Source organism: Eublepharis macularius, chromosome 1 (genome assembly GCF_028583425.1).
Source record: "Eublepharis macularius isolate TG4126 chromosome 1, MPM_Emac_v1.0, whole genome shotgun sequence".
NCBI lineage: Eukaryota > Metazoa > Chordata > Lepidosauria > Squamata > Eublepharidae > Eublepharis > Eublepharis macularius.
Window position 1 is genome coordinate 189,418,977 of NC_072790.1, and position 21,119 is coordinate 189,440,095.

The window sequence follows — 21,119 nt, forward strand, 5'->3', positions numbered from 1 at the left end:
CCAAAGAGGAAAATCTATTTTTGTGTACAATTCTTACAGCATGTTAGTTTAGGAACTGCCATTTATCATAGGTTATGAATTTTGAGTGTATGGAATGATGTTGCTTTTGCATTTTTGCTTTGTCTGTTTTTCTATTTCTGAGCAGTAAGATTTGTTTGTATGACAGATGAATGAAAAAGAGATAAATATCTACTTTTGATTTCCAACCAGGTATTAAAGTGAGCTTTAGAACTGCAGAGCCTGATGGCCTAATTCTTTTTTCTGTGTCACCTGGGAATCAAGAGGAATATATTGCACTTCAGTTACAAAGTGGACGTCCTTACTTCCTCTTTGATCCACAGGTACAGTAAGGAAGTAAAACATTATAACTAACATTATGTTGCCTATCTGAGTGATATTTTATGCCTTTTATAATATCAGATGATCATTTTTCTTTCTTTCCATCTTTGCTTATGAATGAAAAGGTTAATGGGATCACCTACTGTACACAGTAGAGTTCTTTAAGGGACAAGAGTTGAAAGACTCATGGGTCTTTTGAGTTACTCACAGTTTTATGAAGGTTATACCAAGTTATATTGCTGAGTACAGTTGTTTGGCCTTCATTTTCAATAGTCTTAAAAGGAAGTAACTTAGGATTGCCAGCCTCCAGGTAGTAATCAAAAACCAATCAAGTAGACAGTGTAACAAACTACAAGGATTACTCACACAATTCAAGTCTCTTCCATACAGAAGTATCAATTTATATACAAACATTTTATTTTATTTATAGAATGTTTATTGTTCTGGTGGACTGTTTTCTGGCCCCTGAGGAAGTGGACACCTTATGAAACAAGCAGAAATTTGATTGCCGGCCACTTGTAGGGCAGGGGGGACTCTTCGGGGTCGCTTTGTTTTCTTGTGACTCCACCTGAAAGAGATAAGAGAAAGAAAAGTTATAACCAACAAGAATTCACACTTGGGATTACGCACTGGACTCACCTGCTCCTTGCTTCATGTGAGTTAAGGAGGGAGAGGGATGGCATTTCCAGGCAGTTCATTTCGTCTTCTATTTGGATGAGAATTTTCAGGACTTCTCAGTGTCTCCAGTGCTCTGTATAGCGTTGACAATTGAAGAATCGACATGACTGTTTAATTGGGACTGTGTATATATTTGCACTGAGAGTCTATCTGAACTTACAGGTCTGTTTGTATATAAATTGATACTTCTGTATAGAAGAGACTTGAATTGTGTGAGTAATCCTTGGAGTTTGTTACACTGTATACTTGATTAGTATTTCATTGGTACTTGTTCCTGGGAGTTGTGTAACTTGTGTAATTTACCAGATCCCTTGGGAACGCCTCTATTTTTGTTGCAGCCTCCAGGTAGTAGCTGGAGATCTCCCAGAATTACAACTGGTTTCCAGGCCACAGAGATCAGCTCACCTGGAGAAAATGGCTACTTTGGGAGGTGGACTCTATGGAATTATGCCATGCCAAGGTCTTTTCCCTCCTTAAACCCCACTTTCTCCAGGTTTAACTTCCCAGATCTCCAGGAATTTCCCAACTTGGAGCTGGCAACCCTAGAGTAACTGCTTAGGATTATACTGCAAATTGTACCTCCTTACTTGCAGTTATAAGTTAGGAGGTACAATTTGCGGTATAATCCTAAGCAGTTACTCCCTTCTAAGACTATTGAAAATGATGGCCTTAAACAGGTGTAACTGTGCTTAAGATCGCACAGTTAACATCTTTGTAGATTAATCAAAACCTCAATAATATAACTTCAAACCATACAAAAATGGATAGCATTTGTTTTTTAAGTAATTAAAAAGAAAGAATAAACTATTTGTGATGAAAAATAATAGAGGTTCTTATTACATGTATACTGTCATCTGGGAAAAGACACAATGAGAACCATCATTATATGAATGTGGCAAACTGGCGGCATTAATGTTTTAAGAAATGGATAGGTTAGTGCATGTGAACTTATATTTTGGCAAAGTAAATTAAAATGTATGCTAAAACAGGCCAAGAAAGAAGTGAAGGCAATCACATGAGTCTTAATTGTTACTCTCTGGGTTATGTGGGTATTTGGAACTAGAAGTCAGGTTTTGTCCTGGGGGAACTGGCTGCAAGTAGCGCAGATCAGGTCAAGGAAGGTCAAATTCCTGAAGCAGCAACCCAAAGCATAGAAGGGACAGAAGTAAGTGATTTAGCAAATCAAATCAATGTAGCATTAGAATAGGCTTTCTTAGGTACAAGAAGATAGTGAAAATACCTCCTAAAATGCCAGTGGAGCCTCCATTCCCTTAACAGGATGCCTCTCTATTCTGTGTACCAATGTCATGTCAAACATGCTGCCTCTTGGCAAGTCCATTCTTGTAAATGAAGACCTCTGCCCTGCCTCACTTTGGACATTCATGAGGTTAAACCCTGCTGGTATCGTTACTGATGACTTTCCATCTAGGAGGGGAGTCCACCAGGGATGTTTGCTGGCTCCCTTATTGTTTAACCTTTATATAAACCTCTGAACATGAAGGTTCACTGATTCCTTATCCATACCCTGCTTTGCTCATACAGGAGCTGAAGTAAAAAAAAAAAGTCATTACTGATACTGCAGAGAAAAAATGTGTTCTTTACTCATTTTAAAAAGGAAGTGTCTGGAGAGACATATATGTCTTCTTTCTTAAGTGTTTAAATGCAGGGCTCAAAATATTAATCAGCTGATTGGTACAATTAATCCCATCTTAAAAGTATATTTTTGATTACAAGTGTTCCCTATAAAAGGATATTTAGTCCTACTGTACACACTTTAGATAAACATTCTTGATTTAGGCAATGTGCTAAGTGCAACTGCCTCAAGAATAAATTATCTGACTGCTTTACTCAGACAAAAAAATTATTGTTTTCATAAAATGACCTAGAAAAATCTCACGAATTGAAAAATATTGGAATTGTCATGCTGTATTCACCTAAGAATTCTATAGGCATCCAAATATATAAATCCTGAACAACCAACTCCAATATACACACTAAATCTGCCTGTTATTCTATGATATAATATGATCTAACTACATATAAACTATTATATTACACCTCAATAATGCTGTTCCCTAATTCTTAAACTGCTTTAAAACTCCTGTGCCCATGTATATATGGGAGTAAGTTGTGAAGGTCATTTAGATGATCCAAAATAAAAACAAACCACAGGGAAGAATCTTTTCAAGGCCAGGAATTTCATATATATACCTGTCGAAGTTCTGGGTTCCCCTTGTTAATCTGGGCACATAGACCTTTTAAAGAAGAACAAATAGTCTAGCATGGGGTGTGAAATAAGGCAGATGCAAAGTTAATATTCTTCAGAAAACTCTTTTTAAAGGAAATTATTTTCATTATATTGATGAAGCAGAAAATATAACATAAAAAGTAACAAAATATAACTAAGGCAGATGCCTTTTTTCTCTGCTTGGTTTAGGTGAAAGTAAGGCTTACAAATTCCAAGAGTGTGTTGCTCAGGCCATTTCAAAGGCCCATTATATAGTATTGACCATATGCTGTCTAAAGTCTCCTAAAGGAATTCACTTGTCATATACAGCTAGCAGATAGAATCTAACACAAGAGAGAGAACTTCCAGGCTTCATCTTTTAAAACTTAAACTGTCCCTCCTTGATAAGAGGATCCCGAGCCCATTAAAACTAAACAGGTTGGGAATAATACATCTTCTAGATTTAAAAAAACGTATTAACATTTAAGTTGAGAACCCTGGGATAGACAAACAACTTAGCCAGAATTTACTTTTTGTATAAGATGAATAGGATTCAGACATAGGATAATAAATGTACACACCACTTAGCAATTATTATTTTTTTTGCTGGCTTGAATGTTGACCATATCCAGCAGAGAAAGGTCACCTCATTCTCTAGACAGGTTACAAAGACAATCCTGGAACCTATGGGCCAGTGAGTGATACCTAAATATAAAAAAAAATAGTTGGGAGGAGACTGATGCACAGCAAGGCTCGTCTATTCTAGTATTTGGTTGCCAACAATAGTCAATTTTGGGGGAGCTCCCAAGGATACTAGCTTCCCCTTTTTGTTTAGCTCCAGCACATGGTATATTGTTTCTGAAGATGGACAGCTTTTATGACTAATACGACAAGTATACAAGATGCAGCCTATTTCAATAGATGCATGATGAAGTAGGTCACAGCCAACAGAAAGAAAATGAGGAATAAAAGCTTCCCCAGGGAAAAGCCATGGTGGTTTTGTTTCTGCTTGTAGGTTTACATTGGTTAATCTTGCACTAGAAGAAACTATGGGCATCTTTGATTATTACTGTAAGCCTTTCCCCTTTATGTAAAGAATTCAGCTCCATCAGTACAAGGTTAGAGTTTAGGGAGGGAAAATTGTAGAACAATTGAGATAAGCATAGCATTTGTTTTTCATTTGTGATTACCTCTCAGCTTGCAGTTTGTGGTACACAATTGCCATGACTGCAAGATGTTTCTCCAGGAGAGATCTATTTAGCTATACCTTCTCCAAACCCTGTCATAATGTTATAATCTGATAACATTAAAAAAACACTGTATAAAGGCATTATGCTTGTCCAGATGTGGAAAATCTTGTTTTACCCACTATACTTAAATTCCATTACTGTGGTTTCAGGTTTTTTTTCCCTTTTCTTCATAGCTGACAGCATCGTTAGAAAGTAAATGGGTTGCAGATTGTAGCCACTCAGCTTTTAACATGTTACAGAAGTATTCAGAGGAATTCATCTCAAATTTGCAGAGTGATTCCCTCCAAATTTAAACTCTAGGTGGCATATATGGTTAAATACCTTAAAAAGTTAAAGTAGAGTGGCTACGAACAAAATTTGTGATGAATAAAATAAAATGCTCCAGGATTTTGCCAAAACATATAAAGAATCAGTTTTGTAGATACCTGATCTTTGGCATGCAGCATCGTTTGTAACAATTTTAACGCTAACTAAGTACACTTTGATGAGACAGCATTTAATAAAATGCTCATTAATTTCATCATTAGCAAGGGTATGCTAAGAAGTAAGCCAGTTTCTTATGTCACGCCCAATTAGCATCCCATGCTAGTAATCCCATTAGTATTGTTGAATTCACTAATGGAAAAACTAATGGGCATGCTACCAGGGCACATTAATTGGGCATGACACCAGTTCTGGTTTTAATTATTAAACTACGATAATGAAATGTGTGTTTGTAAAATATTAAAATGTTGGAATAGGGTGAAAGACAATAAAAAATAGTGTATAGAATGGGAAGTGTATTAGTCTGTAAATACATTATTACCACAGGCAGAGAACTTTTATGTAAACCCTGTCTGCATGATAAGATGATATCAGATTTAGAAAAGTGATGATTCTTCAAGGAATGAACTGGTACATAATCAATGCTTTGTTAAAATAAAATCTTAAACATGTCTTACTGAAAGAGTTAGGATCCTGGGTTTTGTATGAACTTCTTCATACAAAGTAGTATGAAGCAGTGTGAAGTAGTATTCTAGAGGAAGTAATTTCTCCCCTTTTCTTCCTTCTTAGTTTTGTATGAACTTGACAAAAGAAGTATGAGAAGGAAAAAGATATAGAAAACCCTTTGAATAACATGGGTTTACTTCAATGGAATACTCAAGGACTTTTAGATTGTATCAACAATCTTCCATTATGACAATGAGAAATGCACATGCAAAATTAAATCATGAAATTCTTTGTAATTAATATATAACTTTTTTTGCAGTAGGGACTTCTGGAGGACATATATGTAAGAACTCTAGATTCAGGGCTGACTGATGTAGCTATTATTCATCTTCGTTCTTCTGTGCCTCCACACATGGGGACTGCGCAGGCGCAGGCCAGCCGCTGGAGAATTCTTTATCGCTTCTATAGCTCCGAAGGGGCCGTTTGTCGCACGCCTCAGTGACCGTTTCCCGCCCAAACGGTCACATGTCCTTCCAGCGACCAACGGCCCCTTCCCTCAGTTCTCTTCTTGCCGCCGCTTGGAGAGAACGTCTGCTTCGCAGCTCCGTGCTTTAATACTTTGGTGATTGATCTGGTGATTATTTGGTTTTGACTTCGGACTCGGACTTGACTATTCTTCTTCTGCCTGATTTGGATCTTGACTGGACTCGGTAAATATAACCTCGGACTGTTTTGACAACGCTTTTTGCCTGACCCTAGTATGGCTTCGAAGGCCTTATTTAAGCACTGCGTTCAGTGCCACACAAAAATGGCCCAGACCGATGGCCATGATTTGTGTTTGTTTTGCCTGGGGGAGACCCACAATCTTTCGGCATGTAAAATCTGCCAGGGCTTTACACACAAGGCCCGGCAGGAGCCTCAGGCCCGCTTGAACTCCTCCTTGTGGCAGAAGGTGATGTCCGAGGGTACTCCGTTGCCTTCCCCCAAGGCTGGCCCTAGCCCCTCTGCTGAAAAGCGTTCCCGAGCGGGCTCAGTGGCTTCCTCGAAGTCGGCGTCAAAATCTCGGCCGACGAGTGCTGCGGTGTCGAGAGCAGCCTCTCCAGCGCAAGGGCTGGTTAAATCGCCCCAAGACGCGGCTTCAGCGCGTTCGGATCTGAAGAAGGCTTCGGGGTCGGAGCCGAAGAGGGCGAATCTGAGGCCGCCTGTGGAACCGACGGCTGGTGCGGCACTGACACAACAACTCACCGCCGGGAAGTCGACCCCTAGAAAGGTGTCGGATCCAAAGCCGGGCTCAAGCAAAAGGCCACCCACTGAGAGAGCTTCGGTTCCGAGGGCCTCTTCGGAGCCTCTTTCGAAGAAACCGAAGAAGGCTAAGCGTCGGTGCTCTCGGTCACCTCGTCGGGCTTCAGCAGAAGAGGTCGTGATGGTGGTTCCTCACACGCCCTCCCCTTACTTGGACTCGCCGACTCCGGAAGAGGTGCCGGATCCAGGGGCTTTCATTGTGATCCCTAGCGATCATTCCCCTGTTGCGGATCCGAGCCCATCTGCCTACCGTCGGAACCGACCGTCGCCACCTCCAGCTACCCTCTGGTCTCCGGCGTCTTCCATCCAGAGTTGGCGCCGTTCTGAAGCGGGGAGCGTCGGTTCCAGACACTCCCTTGAGTCTCGGCACCGACAGGCCTCATACATCCCTCTGGCCTATCGCTGCCAGTGGAAAGGGGCCCCTGCCGGCTTTGAGTACTCGGAACTGAGACCATCCACCTCGAGACAGGGTTGGCTGCCTCCTCCCTTCCAAGGAGAAGAGTTGGAGCCTGATTCTGATGAGGAGGGGGCTGAGGACGTCTGTGACTACAGGTCGGAGTCGTGGTCGGAGCCGTCGCCAGATGACAACGTGGCGCCCAGTACCAGCTCCCCTTATGAGGATCTATGGATCTACGCAGATCAGATGGCTCGCATGGCAAAGGCGTTGGAGATGGATATTTCCTCGGCCACGCCGCAAACCAAAGACAAGCTCCTGCGTCGGATCTACGGAGACAACCCAGCTACGGTGGGCTTCCCCATGCTGGAAGGTGTTGAGGAAATAGTGGAGAAGGTGTGGAAGGTGCCCTGTGACCAGCCAGCTACATCTAAAAGAATTGAACAGATGTATAAGATCAAGCACGGCACCTGGCAATCATTGGTGAAACACCCTCCACCCTCCTCGTTGGTCACTGAGGAGATCCAACCTCGTCGGTCGGGTCCCTCTTCCGTACCCCCAGATAAAGAGGGCAGGAAGATCGATGCCATGGGCAGGCACCAGTATTCCATCTCCTCCTTGGGCCTTAGGATAGCCAACTACCAGACCATCATGGCTGGCTATCAATTGTATCTATGGGAGAAGCTGGCTGCCTACGTCGGGGATTTGCCTGCTGACAAGAAGGTGGTGGTGTCCCTGCTGCAGACAGAAGCCATCCATCTTTTGAAGCAGCAGATGCATGCTGGGAGCCACACCGCTGACACTGCTGCACGTGGTATGGCTGCAGCTATGGTCCTCAGGCGCCACTCTTGGCTCAGGTCGACGGCTCTCTCACAGGCAGTGAGATCGCGGATCGAGGGCCTGCCTTTTGAAGGGGACTCTTTGTTCTCCATGAGCACTGATGAGGCGCTGAAGAAAAAGAAAGAGGACAGGCAGACTGCCCGGTCATTAGGGTTGGCCCCGACGGACAGGCGTACTTCCAGGCCACGGTACGCTGCAAGGTACAATCCGTACCACTATCAGGGCAGATACCAACATTGGCCCTATTACCAGCAGTACCCTGCCTACTCTCAACGCCACTACACTCCTGCACAACAGCCCAGGAGGCGTAAGCCCTTCAAGCTCCGCACGTCTCAGCCCCCGGCTCAGCAGAAAGATCAGCAGGGGCCTGGGAGGCAGTACTGACGGGATGATCCAGCTGCATCCTTGAGCTTTCAAGACAGGCTGAAGCCTTTCCTGTTTGACAGGGAGTCAATAACATCTGACTCATGGGTCTTAACAATTGTTAACGGCTGTTAATAATACCATGGCCGAGCTGGATGCAGAAATAGTATCGCTCCTGGCCAAGGGGGCTGTAGAGGAGATGGCTTATGACGAATCTGAGAAAGGCTTCTTTTCCCGGTTCTTCTTGGTCCCTGTTATGATCTGTACTTTCTTTAGGGTGGATTTTGCTTTAAATCTCCCTCTTACACCCTCTGGGTAGTTTGCTGTCACCAGGAATATATTATTCCAAAATGTTTTATTTAAATTTTCCCTTTTGTAACGTGTTTGAGCGTCAGGCTCCTTCGTGGTTCTATGTGGCCCTGAGGATAGGAATGGGAGATAACTCTGGGATATAACAAAACAAAGTTTATTTTTTTTTAAGAAGCGTATTGGTTACATAAAAGTCGTTCTTAGTTCTTCTAGTTGCTTCATCCAAACTCATTCACACAGATCTCTTGTAAGGCTTCACACACAGTTAGCCTCTTTCTCTAGGCTCTATATTTCTCTCACAGAGAACTCCTCAGACAGCACACAGCTAGCCTGTTTTCTTTTCACTCTCAATTCTTCCTCTCTCAGGCGCACACACAGTTTGCCTGCTTCAAATAGAGTGAATATATAGTCTCACAGACACATTCAGTTCAGGCTTCCACTCAGGTTGCCTTTCCCTCACAAATACATGAACACACTCAGGCTGCACACAGCTCGCCTCTCTTGCCCTAACTGAATCTTTTTCTCTCCCTCAGTAACTGAAAACTGCCTTCACTCCGCCCACTCTGTCATCAACCAATCATATCACTCACTCATCTCTCTCTTTCACCCCCACTCTTCACCTATCTCACCAAACATTTAAAGACGCATGCACCCATTTCTTGAAATCATTACAGTCCCCAAAAAGGATGGGGGTTTACTCCCCATTCTAGATTTAAGAGGCCTTAATGCCTTTCTAAGGGTGACTAAGTTCAAAATGGTCACACTGTCAGCAGTAATCACCTTGCTGAGGAAAGGGGATTGGTTTGCTGTCCTTGATTTGAAGGACGCTTATTTTCATGTGGGGATACGAGAGGAGCACAGGAAATACCTGAGCTTCGTTTATCAGCGAAGGGTGTTCCGTTATAAGGTGCACCCCTTTGGCCTATCCACGGCGCCACGGGTATTTACTAAGTGTGTGGCTCCTGTGGTCTCCTTCCTTCGGGAGGAGGGCTGTGCCATCTTTCCCTACCTTGATGACTGGCTCATCGTGGCTGGTTCAGAGGCTAAGCTTTTGCAAGATGTAAAATTAGTACTGAGCACTTGCAAACGCTTGGGGCTTCTGGTAAATTTTGAGAAATCTAAACTGGTGCCCAACCGAAAGGTCTCCTATATTGGGGCAATTTTAGACTCTGTAGAGGGTAAGGCACTGCTCCACATTGAGAGGGCTAAATCTCTGAAGGGTCTGGTATCCATGTTTAAAAGGAACCGGTTCCAATCTATTCGCACCATCCAGTGTTTATTGGGGCATATGGCAGCAGCCACCTCTGTGGTCCCCTTTGCTAGACTACGTATGTGCCCGCTTCAGAATTGGTTCGTGAGGACTTTATCATGATGCAATCTGCCTAGTTTGGTTGAAAGAATGGATGACATTAAAGAACAAGAAACTACTAGCCCTAGAGGGATATAAAAAATATTTGGATGGCACGCATATCTATGGCATGACAAAGTAAAGGTCAACTCGATGTTCCTACATCACTTTGTACGGAGAAGTCTATACACAATCTGGAAGAAGTACAGAATTTATCTACAAGAAGGAACCCCCTGGTGGGTGGTTCCGTATGAGGTGATAGACCCGAGAGCTGTTGACAATGAACAACAATGTTTAACGTACAAAGAAATAACTAAAACTGAAGCATCCAAACTCAGAATAAAGACACAAGAGGAACTATCACCTAACTACGACTGGTTCCAGTATAGACAGATCAGAGACTTATATAATTCGGACTCTGTAAAGGGAGGTATACGAATAGAGAACTCGGAACTAGAGCAGACCCTTCTTAAAGAAGATAAGAAAAGAATATCCAAGGTATACCAAGTACTGCTGAAGTGGTATACCGAGGATGAGATAGTTAAAACACAAATGGTGAAATGGGCTATAAACTTTAATAAAGAAATAACAATGGAGGCATGGGAATACTTGTGGAAAACTACAATGAAGACAACGACATGTACTAATATCAAAGAGAACATCTACAAAATGATTTATCGTTGGTACATGACACCAAAGAAGATTGCGCTAGGGAATTCGAATACTTTTAATAAATGCTGGAAATGTAAGAAGCATGAGGGCTCCCTCTATCATATGTGGTGGTCGTGTGAGGTAGCTAGGCAGTACTGGGGGGAAATAATAAGAGAAATGAGTGAAATTTTACAATTTCAAATTAATAAGAACCCAGAACTCCTGCTACTGAACTTGGGAATGGAGGGAATTCCAGCCCAATACAGGACGTTGATATTTTATATGACAGGCAGCTAGACTTTTGTATGCGCAAAAATGGAAAGTACAAGAAGTGCCAACTGTTGAAGATTGGATTTACAAATTGCTGTATATGGCTGAAATGGATAAGATGACAAGAAAACTGAGAGATCTGGACTCAGGGCAGTTCAACACAGACTGGGAGAAGCTGAAACAATACCTGGAGAAGAAATGGGAGGTGGGAGGAAAACTGTGGCAGTTTGAGAACTACTGAAGCACTGAAGTAGACGGGGGAGACTTTACCGGGGGGAGAAGAGATAAATGTCAATTAATAAGCAGTCAGATTAATAGATTGATATATATATAGATACACACAGGTTAACAAACAGAATATAGATAGAAAATAATTAACTTTAAGGATTAAATATAAGGATTGATTAACTAACAATATTTTCTTTCTTTTTGGTAAGTTTTGTACCAAACTGAATGTCTGAAGATATAGATGAGTCAAATTGATTGACTACGTGATGAGAGATATATAGAATTATTACAAAAAGATAGAATGAGTGATATATAGAGAATAAGTCAAATTGTTTGATATAAATGAATGTATGATCTATATGGTTTATGATATATAGAAATATTTGAAATTGAAAAATGGGATAAATTGTTTATCTAAGATGGAAACAAAGACTTACAGTTTGGGCATACAATGTTAAAAATAGTTAAGGATGTACTGCTTAGAATAACGGAGAATATATATTTGTTTTAGATAGAGGAAGCTAACAAAAGTAAGGGAAAGGGGACAAAGGGTTGGAAAGCTGTTGGAAGTCAACAAAAAGGGGGGGAAAGGGAGGGGGTTAGAGATGAAAAAATTGGGGAAAATCGAATGTAAATGTAAAAATTATGGATTCTAACCCAATAAAAAATTTTTCAAAAAAAAAAAACCAGAATTGGTTCGTGAGGAAGTATGACGCCTTACGTCATCCTCCGTCTCTCAAGTTGTCCATACCTAGGGCTATTCTATCCTCCCTTGACTGGTGGATGTCAGATGACAACTTGTTTAAGGGAACCCTGTTTGGTTACCAGCATCCTGAGGTTACAGTGACCACTGATGCGTCCCTAATAGGATGGGGTGCTTACTGTGGTACTGCATGTGTACAAGATGTTTGGACAGAAAGGGAAAAGAACCTGCACATTAATGTACTTGAGTTAAGGGCTATTCGTTTTGCACTTGTGTCCTTTACAGCACTTCTACAAAACCGGCAGGTGTTGGTGCAGACGGACAATACGACTGCCATGTATTACCTAAACCAGCAAGGGGGCACGGCATCTATGATTCTCTGCAGGGAGGCCACGCTCGTTTGGCACTGGGCGATCCAGAATGGTGTGATGCTTCGGGCTATACACGTAGCGGGATCAGACAACGTTCAGCAGATGCCCTGAGCAGGGTGCACATGTTGGACCACGAGTGGGAATTGAGCGCAGAGTACATTGGGCCGATCTTCCAAATGTGGGGGCATCCGGACATAGATTTGTTCGCAACTTCAGCAAACACCAAGGCCCAGATATTTTGTTCAAGGGCAGGGAGCGACCCCCTCTCTATTGGGGATGCCTTCCAGTTTACGTGGACCCACAGGTTGCACTATATGTTTCCACCATTCCCACTAATGCCGAGGGTGCTGGACAAAATAGAACACGACAATGCAGATTGCGTTCTAGTGGCACCCTTCTGGCCGAGGGAAGTATGGTTCCCCATACTACTGCAGATGTCCAATCGGACATATGTGAGTCTGCCTCCCCAGCAGGATCTCCTGCGGAACGGGAACCTGCTCCAACCCGAACCCAAAAAGCTGCACCTGACTGTCTGGCGGATCCTACCCCGCCTGTAGTGTTCTCAGAGCAGGTGGAGACAGTCTTGCTGAACGCAAGGAAGCCGTCCACTAGATGAGCCTATGAGGCTAAGTGGCGTAGGTTTGAGGCTTGGGCACTTGCTAAGGAAGTGGTGCCTACCAGTAACCCCTGGGGCTCATATTTGACTACCTATGTCAGCTGAGGGACCAAGGGTTAAAAGTTACCTCCCTTAAAGTCCATCTTGCGGCTATTTCCGCTTTTCATGATCGGGTAGACGGTAGCACAGTGTTCTCACACTGTAAATCTCGTCAGTTCCTGAAGGGGATGTTTAATCTCTACCCGCCTGTGTCCCCTCCTGTGCCTCAATGGTCCCTATCCCTGGTGCTGTCGAGGCTGATGTTGCCTCCGTTTGAGCCATTAGCCACATGCCCTTTGGACTTGTTGTCCTACAAGGTAGCCTTCTTGGTGGCTGTAACGTCTGCCAGGAGGGTTAGTGAGTTGTCAGGTCTTAGGGCTGACCCACCCTTCCTTCTATTCCATAAGAATAGGGTGGTCCTGCGGCCGTGCCTCCAGTTCCTGCCAAAGGTGGTGTCTGCCTTTCACCTGTCGCAGGAAATTACGCTGCCTGCGTTTTTTCCACAGCCATCTTCCAAGGGAGAAAGGGCCCTTCATACCTTAGACTTAAGAAGAGCCTTGGCTTTCTACTTGGATAGGACAAGGGACTTCCGTAGGAGTCCTCACTTGTTTGTCTGTTTTGGAGCCAAGGACAAGGGTCACAGGGCATCTGCACAGACACTGTCACGGTGGATTGTTTCTGCCATTAGTAAAGCCTATTCTCTGGCAGGGATGGTTTGCCCACTGCAGGTCAGAGCCCATTCCACACGGTCTCAAGCAGCCTCTTCGGCACTCATCAGAGGTGTGCCGCTGGTTAATATCTGTAAAGCAGCTACGTGGTCCTCTGCTGACACGTTTGTTAAACACTATGCTATGGATGTCAACGCAGAGCAAGAGGTTTCTGTAGCCAAAGCTGTCCTTCACTCCCTGTTTTCCTAAAGGGATGCTGGAGGGTATTGTTGTAATAACTGACAATGACACTTTGTGTATATATGTATATATGTATATATGTTTATTGAACAAGTTGAATGTTACTGAACAATGATTTATTTATTTATTTCTTGGTCCTGGTACTAGGACTGGTGTTATATAATAAAATTGAGTTGGATTTCACCCCACCTTCCTTATTTTGTGAAGCTTGGTACTCTCCCATGTGTGGAGGCACAGAAGAACGAAGATGAAAACAGGGTTAACATACCTGTAACTTATGTTCATCGAGTTCTTCTGTGCTGACACACATCCCTCCCTCCTACCCCGCTGTGAATTCCAATGCACGATAATATGATGATTATAACAAAATTGATGTTTTAAAGGATTATGGCTATGTGTATTGGATAGCAGCGGCAAGGGAGAACTGAGGGAAGGGGCCGTTGGTCGCTGGAAGGACATGTGACCGTTTGGGCGGGAAACGGTTGCTGAGGCGCGCGACAAACGGCCCCTTCAGAGCTGTAGAAGCGATAAAGAATTCTCCGGCGGCTGGCCTGCGCCTGCGCAGTCCCCATGTGTGTCAGCACAGAAGAACTCGATGAACATAAGTTACAGGTATGTTAACCCTGTTTTTCTGTGGTAGCTGCTGAAAATTTGCTTGATATCACCAATTGTGTTAGATTTATCATTATTTTTGTACCATTGTAGCTTTTACTACTGTTAGCCATGTTTCCTTACTACTTCTTTTTCTTCTTCTTCTTGCTATTGCTATCATATACTTTCTGTTTTAAAACAAATGTAGAAAATTCCACGCTAGACACGTGTTCTAGAATATCCTGGCCTAATTCTCATAAAATAAGAAGTAAAGTTGGGGGGGGAAGACATCCTGGACTGTACGGTACCACTTCAGAGGAGATGAAGGGAATTTGCCTGCTGGACTAGCTGCTCATTTTTGTATTTTTAATCCATGAGCTCATAAAACTTTCAAGGGAAAGGTTCTAGCTGGCACTTTCTATTGCTGGGATTTTTACCCCCTGTGGAACAAATGCTTTCCTCAGATAATCCTGAATTGTTATATTAAGGTTTGCCAACCTCCAGGTGGGCCCTGGAGATCCCTAATAATTACAACTGATTTCCAGACTACATAGATTAGTTCCCCTGGAGAAAATGGCTGCTTTGGAGGATGGACTCCATTGCATTATACTCCACTGAGCTCCCTCCTGCCTCCAAACCCCACCCTCTCCAGACTTCACCCCCCAGATCTCCAGGAGTTTCCCAATGCAGAGTTGGCAACCTTAGTTCCAACCCAAACATTCATGCCTGAAGAAGGGAGCTCTGACTCTTGAAAGCTTACATGCTGAAAATCTTGTTGGTCTCTAAGGTGCCACTGGACCAAAATCTTGCTGTTCCAACCCAAATAGAGGTTTCCATTCTCATCATACAGTTTGTCAGAACTTGACCTCACAAAGAAGATGCATGAGCACTGCCACTGGCATTATACTTTATGGTTATTTTTAGCATTATATCTGCATCTGTTTCTCTTCTTAAAAATCTGAAATATATACGGTTCATTTACTGGTCATTCAGACCAGTAAAGTAAAGCCATGCCTTTCATACAATAGCTTACAATGGTGCCTATAAAGTCATTGGTTTTAATTTAAAAAATAGATCAAATTATTATAAGAAAGAAATTTAGTTTTGTACCAACTCCTTACATAAAATAGTAGTAGATCTGTCACCTTCAAATGTTACAACATTTACAATGTAACCATGTTAAAACATTTCAAATGTTACAACATCTTTTAAGGGTTGGACTGATTGTTCTCTGATGGCTGTCTTTTTTTTTCTATTTAAAATTTTTATTGGATGGGTTATTATATCAATTCACACATACAACACATTATTTTATCTCCCCCATATAATAATATCCCCCACCCTTTCCCCCACCCTTTTCCGTTGACTTCCGACAGTTTTCCATTCCCTTCATCTAATTTACATTACTACCTCTTAGTATATAATCCTTAACCATCCTAGACCCTATATAACATAATTATCTAATAACATGTAATATATTCTAGCAATATGTACCATATATTTAATACTATATAATATCTAATATATTCTAGTAATAAATAATGTATTCTATTACCCAACATATACACTCTCTATAATAACATAATCTATAATAGTATAATCTATAATATTCCATATACAAAATTATATATATCTACTATACCATGTCTATAACATTCAAAATTATTGTTATTTTCAATATTACTTTAATATATCTTATCTCATTTTTTATTCTTACAATTTAAATTAGACATTTATTATAATGTCCTACAATCTACCATAATCTGGTGTATCATATAATCCTTACTCTATAGATCCTATCTTCCATTATAACCTATTATAACAAAATACATCACTATAACATGGTATATTATCACAAGCTATATTATTCTTTTCCCATATAATATTAAAATTTCTATCTCTATATTCAGTTAAAGTAAAAGAGCACTGTCCTCCCCTTAAAAAGTATCCAAAGACCACACCTTCCCTTTAATGTCCCACTTTTTTTCCATGTAGTTCTTAAATTTCTCCCAATTTATTATATATTCTTCCACAACTTCTCGTAGTTTCCTCGTAAATTTGTCCATTTCCGCCAGGTTCAATGTCTTCAAGATCCAATCTTCCACCGATGGTATCTCCTTTGTCTTCCACAACTGTGCATATAATATCCTAGCCGCCATAGTCATATAAAACACCATTATCCTGTCCATTTTATCAAATTCTTCAAGGTTCATACATAACAATAACAATTCTGGGTTTTTAACAACATTTTTCTGCAATATATCTGACATAACACCTACTATTTCCCCCCAGAACTGTTTAGCTTTTTCACACGTCCACCACATGTGGTAAAAAGAACCTTAATGTTTCCCACATTTCCAACATTTATCTGACATCTGACTATTTCCCTTAGCTAACTTTTTTGGTGTAAGATACCATCTATAAATCATTTTATAAACATTTTCTCTTATCATGGTACATGTTGATATCTTTATAGTATTCTTCCACAATTTCTCCCAAGCTTCCATCAATATATCCTTATTGCAGTTTATTGCCCATTTTACCATTTGAACCTTTACTATCTCTTCTTCTGTAAACCATTTCAACAAAATTTTATACACTTTAGATATCAATTCCCCCCCCTTGAAGTAAACAGTGTTCCAGCTCTGAATTTTCTGCCGTAAAACCTGCTTTTCTCCAATCAGAATCATACAGATCTTTTATCTGCATGTATTGAAACCAACCATATCGAAATGGCAATTCTTCATTATTTTTAATACTATATAAATTCTGGTCCGCTCTAAGGATATTCTGATATGTTGTCTCCTCTCCTTCATATTCAGTCCTCGGATTGACAACCTCTGCTGGTACAATCCACATTGGTGTTTTTTCATTCAAATATCTCTTATATTTAGCCCATACAGCAAATAGACCGCCTCACAAAATGATGCAAAAACATCATATCAGCCTTAGTCTTTTCATACCATAGATATGCATGCCATCCAAAGGTTTTATTGTACCCTTCCAATGTCAATAGTTTATGGTTTTCCAACAGCATCCAATCCCTCACCCAAACCAAACATATGGCTTCATAGTATAATTTCAGATTTGGTAGCTGTAGTCCACCTCTCTCCTTTGCATCATATAACACCTTCATCTTGACTCTAGGCTTTTCCCCTGCCCACACAAATGTTAACATTTTCCTTTGCCATTTTTCAAATTGCTTATTGTCTTTCACTATTGGAATTGTCTGCACTAAAAACATTATCCTTGGTAGGACATTCATCTTAATTGCGGCAATGTGACCCAACCATGACAGATTTAACCTATTCCAAACCATCATGTCTTTATCTATTTGCTGCCATAACTTTTCATAATTATTCTTGAATAAATCAATATTTTTTGTAGTCAACTCAATACCTAGATACTTTGTTTTATGAACCACTTCACAATCCGTTATCTTCATTAACTCTTGCTGTTGTTGTTTAGACATATTCTTACAAAGCAGTTTAGATTTCTTTCTATTTATATAGAATCCTGCCAACTCTCCAAATTCTTTTATCTTCTCCAACAGTCTTGGCATATTTTGGAGCGGATCTTCCACTATCACCATCACATCATCTGCAAAGGCCCTCACCTTATATGTATATCCTTTAATCTTCATACCTTTAATTTCATCATCTTCACGTATTTGTCTAAGTAAAATTTCCAATACCATTACAAATAACAATGGAGAGAGTGGGCATCCTTGTCTCGTTCCCTTTCTTATCTCCAATTTTTTCGTTATGTCCCAGTTAACAACTATAGCTGCAGATTGGTTTTTATATATCATCTTTACTGCTTGAATGAACATCTTGCCCATCTGCACTTTTTCCATCATTGCAAACATAAAAACCCAATTTAAATTGTCAAACGCTTTTCCAGCATCCACAAAGAAAAAACGGACTTGTTTTCCTGGGTTTTTATCATAATATTCTATCGCATTCAATACCGTCCTCAAATTGTCTTTTATCTGTCTATCTGGTAGAAAACCTGCCTGCTCCTCCCCTACAAACTCTACCAGCCAAATCTTCAACCTCTCAGCCAATATTTTTGCAAAAATCTTATAATCGTTATTTGTTAAGGATATCGGTCTATAATTTTTCACATTAGTCAAATCTTGTGCTTCCTTTGGTATTAGTGTAATATTAGCTTCATTCCATGTCTCCGGCAAGTCATGACCTTCCAAAATCGCATTCATCACTTTCTGCATCAGCTGCTTCAAGTCCTCTGCCATTACTTTATAAAATTTAGCTGTAAGTCCATCCGGTCCTGGCTCCTTTCCCACTTTTGTATCTTGTATCGCTTCCAAAATTTCCAATGTTGTTATTTCACCATTTAATTTCTCTCTCAGTTTCTTGGGCACCGTTGGTAAACTCAGCTTTCGAAAATACTCTTCTATTGACCTTTTATCAATTGATTTCTTCTGATATAGCTTTGCATAATATTTAAAAAATGCCCTCTCAATTGAATTTTGATCAAACAGCTCCTTCCCATCTTCCACAATCTTACTGATTGTTTGCTTCTCCCTTTTCTTCTTCAATTGCCAAGCCAAATATTTCCCTGGTTTGTTGGCTCCTTCAAATGCTTTTTGTTTCATCCTTTTTAACTCCCATTCCACTTCTTTATTCTCCACTGCTCTTATTAGTTCCTGCAATATTTTAATTTCTTGTTGTAACTTCTTTTTGCCCGGTCTTTTCTTTAACTGCTGTTCTTTTAGCTTAATTTTTTCTTGAATTTCTTTCAACTTCAACTCTTTATTTTTCTTATCTCTGGCATTTAAATCCATAAGCACTCCTCGAATCACAGCTTTATATGCATCCCGTACTTTATGAATTGCCACTCCTTGATCCACATTATATTTTATAAAGCTTTTAGTCTCTTTCTTAAGAACCTCTACATTAACATGACTGCTCAAAAGGTCCTCATTTATTCTCCATCTCCTTTTTTTACCTTTCGTTCCAAATCTCCAAAACACAGGATTGTGGTCTGAACTAACTCTTGGCAAAATGTTCGTTTCTTTTGTACACACAACAAGCTCTTTAGATACCCAAATCATATCAATTCTTGAGAAAGATTGATGTTTTGCTGAAAAAAAGGTATATTGTTTGGCATTTGGATTATATTTCCTCCATATATCTTCCAAACCCTCTTGCCCTTGAAGTTCAAAAAAAGACTTTGGCAGTTTCCCTCCTTTATTTTTTATCAAATTCATTTTTTTATCTAATTGTACATCTACTACCCCATTGAAATCCCCTGTCACAATCACTTGATCGTATGTCATCTGTCCAAGTCTGTCTTTAATTTCGTTGAAAAATTGCTCTTTCGCACCATTTGGTGTGTATACTCCCACAATCAGGGCTTTTTTAGCATTACAGTCAAATTCCACTGCCACATATCTTCCATCTTTGTCTTTAAAAATCAATTTCGGTTGCAATTCTTCTTTAATATAGAGTACAATCCCTCTCTTCTTTTGCTTAGTTGTTGCCACGAAGTGTTTCTCTAATTTTTTATTTTGTAAATATTTTACATCTTGTTCTTGTATATGGGTTTCTTGTAGACAAATCACATTACATCTCTGTTTAGCCAGCCAATGAAATATTGCTTTTCTCTTTGAGGGTGAATTAAGTCCATTTACATTCCATGATATTAACTTGTATTCCATAATTACAATTGTGTTGGTTTTGGTAAGTCCTTTTCATACTCTAGCAGAAACACTTCCATTGCATGTCTTGATTTGATAACTTGCCTCACAGAGTGGAACTCAAAACTCAACCCTTCTGGTATTTCCCATCTATATCTTATATTCATGTTTTTCAACTTTTGAGTCAGGTCCCTATTTTTTTTTTCGATCTTGCAGTACTGATCTCGGTAGCTCCTTCATAATTCGAACACGCTTCCCTTCAAGTACCAATGGGGATTCAAAATGCTTTCTGAGAATTTCCTCTTTCATTCTTTTGGTAGTTAACTTGACAATAACATCCCTTGGCAAATTTTTTTGCTCTGCATACTTAGAATTAATTCTATATGCAATATCTAAATTGGCTGCCACTTCTTCCTGCTCTTTATTTAGAAATTCTGCAATTATTTCAGTAAGTTGTTTCAAAGTTGTTCCAGCCATTACTTCTGGAATGCCTCTGAAACAAAGTTGTTTTTCCATAGCTTTGCATTCCATTACCACAACCCTATCACTCACTCCCGCTGCCTCTGCTCTTAAACCTTCCGTTTTCACATCCACCTCTTGTACCTTCTGCTGTGTAGCTTGGAGTTCCGTTCTTATTTCATCAATACTTTTTGCCAATTCTGCAACCTCTGATTTTATTGCCTCTTTAATCTCTTTCACTAAACTCAACTTTGAATCCTTCACTTGTTTTTGCAAGTCTTGAACCATTTCCTGTGTCTTTTGTATGGTTTCACTTGTTTCCTTATTACCTTCTGTTATTTTTTAATCCAAATTTTCAATCGCTGCCTGCCAATCTTTATCTTTTTTCCCCGCCATTGGACTTGCCTTAGGACCCCACGAATCGGCTCTCTTCCTCAACTCCGTCTTTCCTTTTTTATATTTCTTACTTTAATTAAATCAGTCTTGTCCAATAATATAAAAAAAAAGTGAAGGGAAAACTTTATCTTTTTCCAGTAGTCAAAATGTCGGGCGTTTTTTCTCAATGGTGCTTTCTATGGTTGCCTTCCTCTTTTCCCCTATCCAAAATGGCATATTCTGCTTCGTTTTTTCAATTTTGGATC

The 21,119-nt window shown here is 40.5% G+C and overlaps 1 protein-coding gene across 1 annotated transcript in view; it reads left to right on the forward strand.

Annotated features, from left to right (window-relative positions):
* USH2A (usherin) overlaps positions 1-21,119 on the forward strand; it is an 843,391-nt gene that overhangs the window by 263,749 nt on the left and 558,523 nt on the right. Inside the window, exon 21 of the mRNA XM_054970549.1 lies at positions 211-341. Coding sequence (XP_054826524.1) covers positions 211-341 — 131 coding nt within the window. The remainder of the gene's footprint in view (positions 1-210; positions 342-21,119) is intronic.